This window comes from Salvelinus alpinus, chromosome 29, assembly GCF_045679555.1.
Source record: "Salvelinus alpinus chromosome 29, SLU_Salpinus.1, whole genome shotgun sequence".
NCBI classification, from domain to species: domain Eukaryota; kingdom Metazoa; phylum Chordata; class Actinopteri; order Salmoniformes; family Salmonidae; genus Salvelinus; species Salvelinus alpinus.
Window position 1 is genome coordinate 33774626 of NC_092114.1, and position 12194 is coordinate 33786819.

The window sequence follows — 12194 nt, forward strand, 5'->3', positions numbered from 1 at the left end:
CAGATCCTCTCAAGCTCTGTCAGTTTGGATGGGAAGCGTTGCTGCACAGCTATTTTCCGGCATCTCGAGATGTTAGATCGGGTTCAAGTCCAGGCTCTGGCTGGGCCACTCAAGGACATTCAGAGACTTGTCCCGAAGCCACTCCTGGGTTGTCTTGGCTGTGTGCTTAGGGACGTTGTCCTGAGCACTCTGGAGCAGGTTTTCATCAAGGATCTCTCTGTACTTTGCTCTGTTCATCTTTCACTCGATCCTGTCTAGTCTCCCAGTCCCTGCCGCTGAAAAACATCCCCACAGCATGATGCTGCCACCACCATGCTTCACCTTTAGGGATGGTGCCAGGTTTCCTCCAGACATAACGCTTGATTTTCAGGCCAAAGAGTTCAATCTTGGTTTCATCAGACCAGATAATCTTGTTTCTCATGGTCTGAGTCCTTTAGGTGCCTTTTGGCAAACTCCAAGCAGGCTGTCATGTGCCTTTTACTGAGGAATGGCTTCCGTCTGGCCACTCTACCATAAAGGCCTGATTAGTGGAGTGCTGCAGATATGGTTGTCCTTCTGGAAGGTTTTCCCATCTCCACAGAGGAACTCGGGAGCTCTATTAGAGGGACCATCGGGTCCTTGGTCACCTCCCTGACCAACGCCCTTCTCCCCCGATTACTCAGTTTGGCTAGGCGGCCAGCTCTAGGAAGAGTCTTGGTGGTTCCAAACTTCTTCCATTTAAGAATGATGGAGGCCATTGTGTTCTTGGGGACCTACAATGCTGCAGAAATGTTTTGGTACCCTTCCCCAGATCTGTGCCTCGACACAATCCTGTCCCGGAGCTCTACGGACAATTCCTTCGACCTCATGGCTTGGTTTTTGCTCTGACATGCACTGTCAACTGCGGGACCTTCTATAGACAGGTGTGTGCCTTTCCAAATCATGTCCAATCAATTGAATTGACCACAGGTGGACTCCAAGTTGTAGAAACATCTCAAGGATGATCAATATTTGAGTCTCACATGAGAAGGGTCTGAGTATAAGTGCAAAATATATATATAAAAACCTGTTTTCGCTCTGTCGTTATGGGGTATTGATGAAGAAAACAATTAATTTAATACATTTTTGAACAAGGCTGTAACTCAACCAAAGGGGTCTGAATACTTTCCGAATGCACTGTGTATCATTAATTGGAGGAGCAAGAAAAATCTCAGATTGTGCCTTTAACTTTACTTAAGATTCTTTACAATTTCAGAAGCATGTCTATTTAAAACATGTTCAGAACATACATTAGGTATCTAAAATATCAGCCCATATCAGCTCCATGTTGGAGACATACAGGTAACTGCCAAAATAATGGAAACACTTGAGTAAATGAGGGATACAAAGTATTTTGAAAGCAGGTGCTTCCACACAAGTGTGGTTCCTGAGTTAATTAAGCAATTAACATCCATTCATTCTTAGGGTCATGTATAAAAATGCTGGCCATTATTTTGGCCGTTATTTTGTCTTTTCTATGCCCCCATAGAATGACAATGCCTCCATCCACAGGGCACAAGTTGTCACTGAATGGTTTGATGAGAATGAACATTATGTAAACCATATGGCCATGGCCATCTCAGTCACCAGATCTAAACCCAATTGAACACATGTGAGAGTCTGGAGCGATGCCTGAGACAGCATTTTCCACCAACATCAACAAAACACCAAATGATGAAATTTCTCTTGGAAGAATGGTGTTGCATCCTTACAATACAGTTCCAGATACTTGTAGAATATATGCTAAGGTGCATTGAATCATTTCTGGCTCGTGGTGGCCCAACTCCCTACAGCCCTTTCCTGCAGTCAAATGATCAAATTGCCCTCTAGTGGCTTCATTGGTGGAATATTATTCATTTTTTCATAATTTCATAATTAATAAATATTATTTAAAGAAACATACAAATCTGGTGTTTCTATGTCAAACTTAAAAAAATAAAAATAAATATTTCAGTCTTCTGTGATGTATATAAAGTGTAATATTGGGATGCAAACTCAAAATGTAATACAATTCAACTCTATCTCTGAGGTGTCTTGTCTTTTTAAGCCCATAACCATGTGTGTGAGGTGTATGAAGTGGATTTCAATGTAGATTTGTTTAAGTGTACTTAGAAACACTCTGTGTGATCCTGATTTAGCCCACTGCAGTAAAAGTTTAATAAGACAATTCATGTTGATGTTTCCTTTATTTTGGTAGTTACCTGTCTCTATAATCTATTAGGTTACGAAGAAGGCTGACCTTTGACCAAACACTTTGGCATAGCAAAAATCCTGCTCAGATCAAGTGAGGTAATGAGGTTACATGATGTAACCCTCTTCCGGTGATGATACACTTAGCTAGTCCAAAGAGAGCTTTCATAGCATTGTCAGGATGGGTTCCACATACAGTAACATAATATTTTTTTTAGATTTATTCAACATTGCCCTTTCAAAAACCTTTTGACCTCTGTTAACAATTTACATTTTGTTACTATAAATTCATGATATATAGTCTTTGATTCTTAAAGAAGCTAACTCATGAGCATAGCTCAGCTGTTGCCCCTTCAAAACCCTAACTATGAACTTGTTTATATTGTTTGTAAACAATATAATTGTAAACAAACACTATAGCTTCAAAACATGTTTAAGGGTAGGATCCAATTCAATCAGTGTTAGATCCGCGCACTTGGTACATAAAGCCACATTGTCGGCTGTCCAGGGCACTGCAATATGATTTGAAACCTGATCTAAAAATATGATTTTGATCTCATGGATAGTCAGTCCTTACACCCAGAGCTCCGTCTATGAATCTGAGAGTGGTTACATTTCTCCTGCCCCATCCCTCAGCAAGTGGTGGGGCAGCCAACTGACAGAGGAGATTGAATGTCCTATGCAGTACAATGCCACAATAGTGAACACTATAAATCCAAGATGGCGTAGCAGTCCGGCGTCTTTGTCTTCGTCTTGTCGTGTCCCGTGTATATATATTTTTTCTCCGCATATATTTCATATATAAAAATAATAATAATTCAACCTCAACTCCAACACACTCTCCTGCAACCCGCTTCACCCAATGTAGTATGGATCTGCTATTTTCTTTACTTTAGAACCGGAACCCCCAACAGAAGCTATCCAGCTAACTAGCTACTAGCTAGTAGTCAGCTAGAGGTCATCAGCTAACCTTAAGCCCGGACAACTCCTGCCAGTCTGCACAGCGCGATTCAACCCAGAGCATACTGGACTCTTTTTCCCCACATCTCCGGATTCCTACCGCAAGCACTGAACCTTTTCACCTGGATCATCGCAGCTAGCTACCTGCTATCCGAGTGACTACTCCTGGCTAACGTCTCTGTCCCGAAGCAAGCACTAATTAGCCTGGAGCTAGTCTATGCTAGGCCCATCTCCCGGCTAGCTGAAGAGCTCCATCAGCCACTCCTTGGGCTACAATACCTATTTTGCCAATTGGCCTGGACCCCTTTTACTGCCGACATGGAGCCCCGCCGATCCTTCACGACAGGTCTACCGACGTAATCCGCCCGAGGAGGTTTTCAACAGGCTCCTCCGTCGCGACGTCCCCTGAATGCCCATCTGCTAGCCTGCTAGCTGTCTAGAGCATATCGGACTGTTAGCTGAAGAGGTCCATCAACCAATTTTCTTTGGCTACAATACCTATTTTGCCAATTGGCCTGGACCCTTTTACTACACGGACCCCTGCTGATCCATCACGACTGGTCTGCCGACGTAATTGCCCGAAGGGCTACAACTGACTCTTCCGTCGTGACGTCCCCCCCTTCTGCTAGCCAGCTAGCCCCGGCCCACTAACTGTCTGAATCGCCGTGTCTCCAGCCCGCCTTGCTACTCATGAACACTCGGCTACGCATGCCTCTCCCTAATGTCAAAATGCCTTGTCCATTGCTGTTTTGGTTAGTGATTATTGTCTTATTTCACTGTAGAGCCTGCTCAATATGCCATATCCCATTCCCCAGGCGCTCTCATTTGTTGACTTCTGTAACCGTAAAAGCCTTGGTTTCATGTACTGTATGTTAACATTAGAAGCCTCCTCCCTAAGTTTGTTTTATTCACTGCTTTAGCACACTATGCCAAACCAGATGTCCTAGCCGTGTCTGAATCCTGGCTTAGGAATGCCACCAAAAACCCTGGAATTTCCATCCCTATGTAACGTCGTCTGTGTGTAGCTGGTGAGATGAGTCAGGCGCAGGACAGCAGATACGAGTAATAAAAACACTTTTACTCAAAAATCAATATATATACACATAATATACACGGCCACACAATACGGACCACAATACCAGAAACAATTACTCACAAAAACCATGTGGGGAACAGAGGGTTAAATAATGAACAGGTGATTGTGGGATTGAAAACAAAGTGTGAAACAAAGACAAAGCAAATGGAAAATTAAAAGTGGATCGGCTGTAGCTAGAAAGCTGGTGACGTCGACCGCCGAACGCCGCCGGAACAAGGAGAGGGGCTAACTATAACATTTTCCGACAAGATAGAACTGCCAACGGGGGCGGAGTTGAAATCTACTGCAGAGATAGCCTGCAGAGTTCTGTCATACTATCCGGGTCTGTGCCCAAACAATTTGAGCTTCTACTTTTAAAAATGCACCTTTCCAGAAACAAGTCTCTCACTGTTGCCGCTTGCTATAGACCACCTTCTGCCCCCAGCTGTGCCCTGGACACCATATGTGAATTGATTGCCCCCCATCTATCGTCAGAGCTCGTACTGTTAGGTGAACTAAACTGGGACATGCTTAACACCCAGCCATCCTACAATCTAAGCTAGATGCCCTCAATCTCACACAAATTATCAATGAACCTACCAGGTACAACCACAAATCCATAAACACTGGCACCCTCATAGAAATCATCCTAACCAACCTGCCCTCCAAATACACCTCTGTTGTCTTCAACCAGGATCTCAGTGATCACTGCCTCACTGCCTGCCTCCGTAATGGGTCTGCGGTCAAACGACCACCCCTCATCACTGTCAAACACTACCTAAAACACAGCAGGCCTTTCTAATCGACCTGGCCCGGGTATCCTGGAAGGATATTGACCTCATTCCGTCAGTAGAGGATGCCTGGTTATTCTGTGCTTTCCTCACCATCTTAAATACGCATGCCCCATTCAAAAAATGTAGAACCAGGAACAGATATAGCCCTTGGTTCACTCCAGACCTGACTGCCCTTGACCAGCACAAAAACATCCTGTGGCGTACTGCATTAGCATCGAATAGCCCCCACGATAATCAAATTTTCAGGGAAGTTAGGAACCAATATACACAGGCAGTAAGGAAAGCAAAGGCTAGCTTTTTCAAACAGAAATGTACATCCTGTAGCCCGAACTCCCAAAAAGTTCTGGGACACTGTAAAGTCCATGGAGAATAAGACCACCTCCTCCGAGCTGCCCACTGCACTGAGGCTAGGAAACACTGTCACCACCGATAAGTCCACGATAATTGAGAATTTCAATAAGCATTTTTCTACGGCTGGCCATGCTTTCCACCTGGCTACCCCTACCCCGGTCAACAGCCCTGCACCCCCCCAGCAACTTGCCCAACCATCCCCCATTTCTCCTTCACCCAAATCCAGATAGGCGATGTTCTGAAAGAGCTGCAAAATCTGGTCTCCTACAAATCAGCCGGGCTAGACAATCTGGACCCTCTCTTTCTAAAATGATCCGCCGCAATTGTTGCAACCCCTATTACTAGCCTGTTCAAATTCTCTTTCGTATCGTCTGAGATCTCCAAAGATTGGAAAGCTGCTGAGGTCATTCCCCTCTTCAAAGGGGGAGACACACTAGCCCCAAACTGTTACAGACCTATATCTATCCTACCCTGCCTTTCTAAGGTCTTCGAAAGCCAAGTTAACAAACAGATCACAGACCATTTCGAATCCCACCATACCTTCTCTGCTATGCAATCTGGTTTCCGAGCGGGTCATGGGTCCACCTCAGCCACGCTCAAGGTCCTAAACAATATCATAACTGCCATCGATAAGAGACAATACTGTGCAGCTGTCTTCATCGACCTGGCCAAGGCTTTCGACTCTGTCAATCACCACATTCTTATCGGCAGATTCAACAGCCTTGGTTTCTCACATGACTGTCTCGCCTGGTTCACCAACTACTTCTCAGACAGAGTTCAGTGTGTCAAATCGGAGGGCCTGTTGTCCGGACCTCTGGCAGTCTCTATGGGGATGCCACAGGGTTCAATTCTCGGGCCGACTATTTTCTCGGTGTACATCAATGATGTCGCTCTTGCTGCTAGTGATTCTCTGATCCACCTCTACGCAGACGACACCATTCTGTATACTTCTGTCCCTTCTTTGGACAGTGTGATAACTAACCTCCAGACGAGCTACAACTCTCCTTCTGTGGCTTCCAACTGCTCTTAAAAGCAAGTAAAACTAAATGCATGCTCTTCACCCGATCGCTGCACCCGATCCCTGCACCTGCCCGCCCGCCCGTCCGTCCAGCATCACTACTCTGGACGGTTCTGACCTAAAATATGTGGACAACTACAAATACCTAGGTGTCTGGTTAGATTGTAAAATCTACTTCCAGACTCACATTAAGCATCTCTAATCCAAAATTAAATATAGAATCCGCTTCCTATTTCGCAACAAAGCATCCTTCACTTATGCTGCCAAACATACCCTCGTAAAACTATGACTGACTATCCTACCGATCCTTGACTTCAGCGATGTCATTTACATAATAGCATCTAACACTCTACTCAGCAAATTGGATGCAGTCTATCACAGTGCCATCTGTTCTGTCACCAAAGCCCCATATACTACCCACCACTGTGACCTGTATGTTCTCGTTGGCTGGCCCTCGCTTCATATTCGTCGCCACACTCACTGGCTCCAGGTCATCTATAAGTCTTTGCTAGGTAAAGCCCCACCTTATCTCAGCTCACTGGTCACCATAGCAGCACCCACCCGTAGCACGCGCTCCAGCAAGTATATTTCACTGGTCACCCCCAGAGCCAATTCCTCATTTGGCCGCCTTTCCTTCCAGTTCTCTGCTGCCAATGACTGGAATGAATTGCAAAAATCACTGAAGCTGGAGACTCATATCTCCTTTTCTAACTTTAAGCACCAGCTGTCAGAGCAGCTCACAGATCACTGTACCTGTACATAGCCCATTTGTAAATAGCCCATCCAACTACCCCATCCCCATACTGTTATTTATTTTTTTGCTCCTTTGCACCCCAGTATCTCTACTTCCACATTCATCTTCTGCACATCTATCACTCCAGTGTTTAATTGCTAAATTGTAATTATTTCGCCACTATGGCCTATTTATTGTCTTGCCTCCCTTATGTTACCTCGTTTGCACACACTGTATATAGACTTTTCTATTGTGTTATTGACTGTATGTTTGTTTATTCCATGTGTAACTCTGTGTTGTTGTTTGTGTCGCACTGCTTTGCTTTATCTTGGCGAGGTCGCAGTTGTAAATGAGAACTTGTTCTCAACTGGCCTACCTGGTTAAACAAAGGTGAAATCCCCCCCCCCCCCAAATAAACTTAGGCATAGCTTCCACACATTTTTCTGAAAGGGAAGGACAAGGGCTCGATGGCATTGTACGAATTAACACCGTCTGTGATTAACCCAAGGTAAATCTTACTCTAAGACGCTGGACACATTTGGGCCCAGGTTACATGCAAACGCAGCTAATCTTTTGAGACATTGATTTCATTGGCCTTTCGATGAGGGATAAATTGCTCAGCTAACTGATTGCTTTGTCATGTTAATCTTCTCCCAGTGAAAGCCTCTGATGATGTTGTGCATTGAATGTATATGAATGAGCATAGCACTGCAAAAGTTATTTCCCTACAAATGTTACTTGGAAATGTTTGTGGAGAAATTCCTCCCTTGATAACTAGAGAATCCTGACCTAATTTTTCAAACTGTTATATTTATGAATAACAAACATTAAGAACACCTGCTCTTTCCATGGCATTGGCTGACAAGGTGAATCCAGGTGAAACTCAATATTAGAAAGGTGTTCCTAATGTTTGGTATACTCAATGTATACTAATATAAAATGTATAGTCATACATATGTATATTGTAAAAAATATACAATGTAGTTTCAGTTTGAAATTCCTGATGGTGTTATTCTCAACATTTCTACCCAATTATGACAATCCTTACCAAGTGTAAAACGAGACAAATATTGAGTACACAATATTATGTATAAGTATATATTGTATATCCGTACAGAACTTAAGTTTCTGGGCCTTTTATTCAGTGATGTTGCAGTTAGGTCATAGGTCATATTTTACCCTGCAAAGTTTCTATTGTGGGTACATTTTCTCCAGTCATCCCCAAATATCATCCTCCATATTCGATAGAAGGTAACAAACTTGCTATATCTCATCTCATGCTGCACACCATTTCTATACACTTTTTAAAAAATGTCTTATATCATGGAAATTGACTAATATATTCCATGGCTTGGAACTAAGTAATATTGATCGATTAACTTTGATTTATTCAATATGGGAACATTTAGAAAATGTATGTGTGTATTCATAGATGACCTGTTTTAAACAAATACACACACAAGAAATAGAACAGCAAACATAAACAGTTAACATGTGATTCACACGGACGGTCAGAAACAGCTGAACTGAGTCATCTTCAGGCTGACCCCTGGACAGTACTGTGGCTGCCATGTTTCTGTACTTTTGCAATTCTTGTTGTGTTTTAACAGCTTGGTTGTCATTCTCTCTGGTTTGTTGTTTCTTGTGATGAAATGTCCTGTATGTTTTCTTTAATCAGATGCTTTGATAAGACACCTACTGTGTTTGAGCAATCAGCACTCCTACGCAGGAGGGGAACTCTTGGACTTTAGAGTGGATTGCCTTGGTGGCAAGCTGAGCAGCAAGGGTCAGCTTGCAGTCACGTGCTAGCACAAACATCCAATGATAGTCCTGTACTTCAACCTACGCTGCCAATGGGTCTGCGTCTGAGGTGGGCTGTATCATTTCTGAAGGACTATAAGACGTTTGGGAGGCCCAACGAAAGATACCATCCGATTTAAACTGTCCTGCAACTCAGGTGAGTGGTCCCGTCTCTTTCTCTGCCAAGGAACTCTTATGCTTGATGCGGTAAAAAGTGAGTTTTTCTTGCAATATGTTGTTTAGTAGTGAGTCCGGTGTCTGTAAAAATGGGCATTCAATTATAGAGGGATATTCCTTCCCAACCACATTGTAAGCTGCTCATTTAAACAGTATTGCTATAAGCAGTAGTTTAGAGAGTGATCTTTAGAGTGCTTGATAGATGTTTCATTACTGTTTTCCAAGAGGTAAACTGTCGATGTGAATCAAGATGATTCTTCTCAGGGAATTCAGAAAGGAAAATGAAGATGGAAATCAAAACAGAGTCCATGTCTAATTAAATTCCAAATTTGCTCAGACAGGCAGAACATGCAATTTCCTAGGGAGTCGGGGTAATGGGCATTTGGCGAACTACATTACTATTCAGACAATTTATTATGATTTGAAATCTTCCTGATTTGAAATCTTCTTGAATTAACTGAGTTAAATTGAACTGATCTCAAACCTGCCACCGAGTGCACTTAATTTGTTATGCCAAGAGAAAAACCTTGAAACTACAAAATGCTTTAGAGACCGCCATCCTTCCATTCGGCAGTGGTGGAAAAAGTACTACATTGTCATACTTGAGTAAAAGGAAAGATACCTTAATAGAAAATGACTCAAGTAAAAGTCACCCAGTAAAAGAACCTTGAGTAAAAGTTTAGAAGTATCGGGTTTTAAATGTACTTAAGTATAGTGGTGGAAAAAGTAATTATTTGTCATATTTGAGTAAAAGTAAAAAGTAAATGCTACAGACCTACATCAAATTCCTTATATTATGCAAACCAGACTGCACAATGTTATAGTTTTTAAAATTTAAGGATAGTCAGGGGCACACTCCCACACTCAGACATCATTTACAAACGCAGCATGTCTTTAGTGAGCCCGCCTGATCAGAGGCACTAGTGATGACAACGCGTTAAACTGATAGGTGCGTGAATTGGATCACATTGTTGTCCTGCCTGAGCATTCAAAATGTAACAAGTACTTTTGTGTGTCAGAAAAATTGTATGGGATTAAAAAATACATATTTTCTTTAGGAATATAGTGGAGTAAAAGTAGTCAAAAATATAAATAGTAAAGTACAGATGCAGCAAAAAAATTACTTAAGTAGTACTTCAAAGTAATTTTACTTATTTTACACCACTGCCATCTATCGATCAAACAACGCCTCCACAGACCTATGGGGTCAAGCTAATTCTACCACTCTCTTCTCTCCTTAGGTGCCCTACTCAACAGCCATGAAGTTCTCTCTTGCCGCCCTGGTTGTTGTGCTTGCTCTGGCACATGGTAAGAGAAAGTTCTTCATATGTGAAAGGTGCACTCTGTCGCTAGTTTCTCCCCTGTGGTAGCATTCGGAATTAAATACACAATCGTGGCTAAATAAAAAAAAACACATATATTTCATTCTGTATATGGTTCTATAACTGCATTTCACATATGTGCAATATATAATATAATAATAGTGAGAGATATGCTTGATATGGAAATGTTATATTCCAGAGTTGGTGGATTTATTTTTAACGGCTGTATGTGTAGAGGGTCTTGTATGTGTTGTTGTATGCTATATGGGCATAAATGGTTTGTGCACAGTGTTGGCCTCTGTTAATGACGTTACCCTCTGGCTACCTCTAGGAAGCCAAGCAGCACAGTCCCCCGAGGTTGAGAAACTGGCACAGTACTTCCAGGATCTGTCAGCTCAGCTGACCTCCACCACCCAGGAACTGGTGCAGAAGATCCAGTCAGAGTGAGTGACATTTTTTAAAACTATTACATTATTTGTTACACTTTTGAAGAACCAGCCCTTCCAACCAAGTTCTAAATAAAAAATCTGAAGAAAAAGCACAAGTCATCCTCATTCTATTGCCTTATAATTTACAATAAAGAAACAATGAAGGGAGCAGCCAAAAACAATGCAAAATAATGGATGCAGGGTCAAAAATAATATACACCAAAATTAGATGAAAAAAGGCCAATGGCCTGCAAAAGCATTAACAAGCAATGTGTTTTGATCCTATTTTTCAATAATATTTTTGGCACTACCTTAGTTTATCTTGTGTTCAGACCACTAATCACCCACTCCCTTCTGAACAGGACCTTCTTAGAGGATGGTAAGGCCCAGCTGCAGCAGATCCAGGCCAAGCTGGCACCACTGGCCGATAACATGCAGGCCCAGCTGAAGCCCCTGGCTGAGAACATGCAGGCTCAGCTCAAGCCTCTGGTCGACAACATCCAGGCTCAGATGGAAGACCTTTTCCGCAAGGTGATGGACCAGACCAAGGCACTCGGCCAATAAAGCATCTCTTTTTCAACAACCTGACCATCTTGGACCGAATCAACAGCTCCATAGGCTTACAAGAAGCCAAAACCAGTCCACCAAGAATTGGAACCAGACAAACCTTCTGTTTAAGTCATTTGCATTTGTGCCAAGACCAATGTTGTTGACATGCAAAGACAGACAGTAGTAATCTAGAACATCATTAAAACTTGTAAACTGGTCCTGGTCCTCTATTGTAATTTGTTGTCTATTAATTTTCACAGAAATTAGTTTTCAATCATACATCCCATAGCATGTTTGTTTTGTGTCTGATTATTGAACTCTGCTTCATTTTCTCAATTTAGGAATTATAGTTTCAATAATAACCCATTTTACTACATCACAGGTCATACACTACCAACCCATTCTCTCAATAAAAAAATCACTACACTTCCCTCCATATTTATTTGGACAGTGAAGCTAAATGTTTAAATTTGGCGCTCTGCTCCAGCATTTTGGATTTGAGATCAAATGTTTCATATGAGGCGACAGTACAAAATGTCACCTTTTATCTGAGGGTATTTTCATACATTTCGGTTTTCCTGTTAAGAAATAAAAGCAGGGAAGAACCGGATTGTGGCTACATGGTATACAGCTACAGACGGAAGTGAGGCATAAATCGTCAAAATGTTAGTTTCGCGGAGAATTTGAGCATTTTAACTAACCCTAAACCTAACCATTGTTTTAACCTTAACCTAATTATCCTAACCTGCTACATTAAGTATTCTAACCCACTGCGTAAG

The 12194-nt window shown here is 42.3% G+C and overlaps 1 protein-coding gene across 2 annotated transcripts; it reads left to right on the forward strand.

The window, feature by feature from the left end:
• Positions 1 to 8939: 8939 nt before the first annotated feature.
• LOC139558545 (type-4 ice-structuring protein-like) lies at positions 8940 to 11633 on the forward strand. 2 transcript variants are annotated; one of them, XM_071373718.1, is made up of 4 exons: positions 8940 to 9096; positions 10358 to 10424; positions 10770 to 10881; positions 11229 to 11633. In XM_071373718.1, the coding sequence occupies exons 2-4, from the start codon at positions 10376 to 10378 to the stop codon at positions 11428 to 11430; spliced, it is 363 nt and encodes a 120-aa protein (XP_071229819.1). In that variant the 5' UTR covers positions 8940 to 9096; positions 10358 to 10375; the 3' UTR covers positions 11431 to 11633. The 2 variants fall into 2 exon arrangements, with proteins under 2 accessions (XP_071229819.1, XP_071229820.1); XM_071373719.1 differs by having other exon boundaries at positions 9071 to 9153.
• The last annotated feature ends 561 nt before the right edge of the window (positions 11634 to 12194 follow it).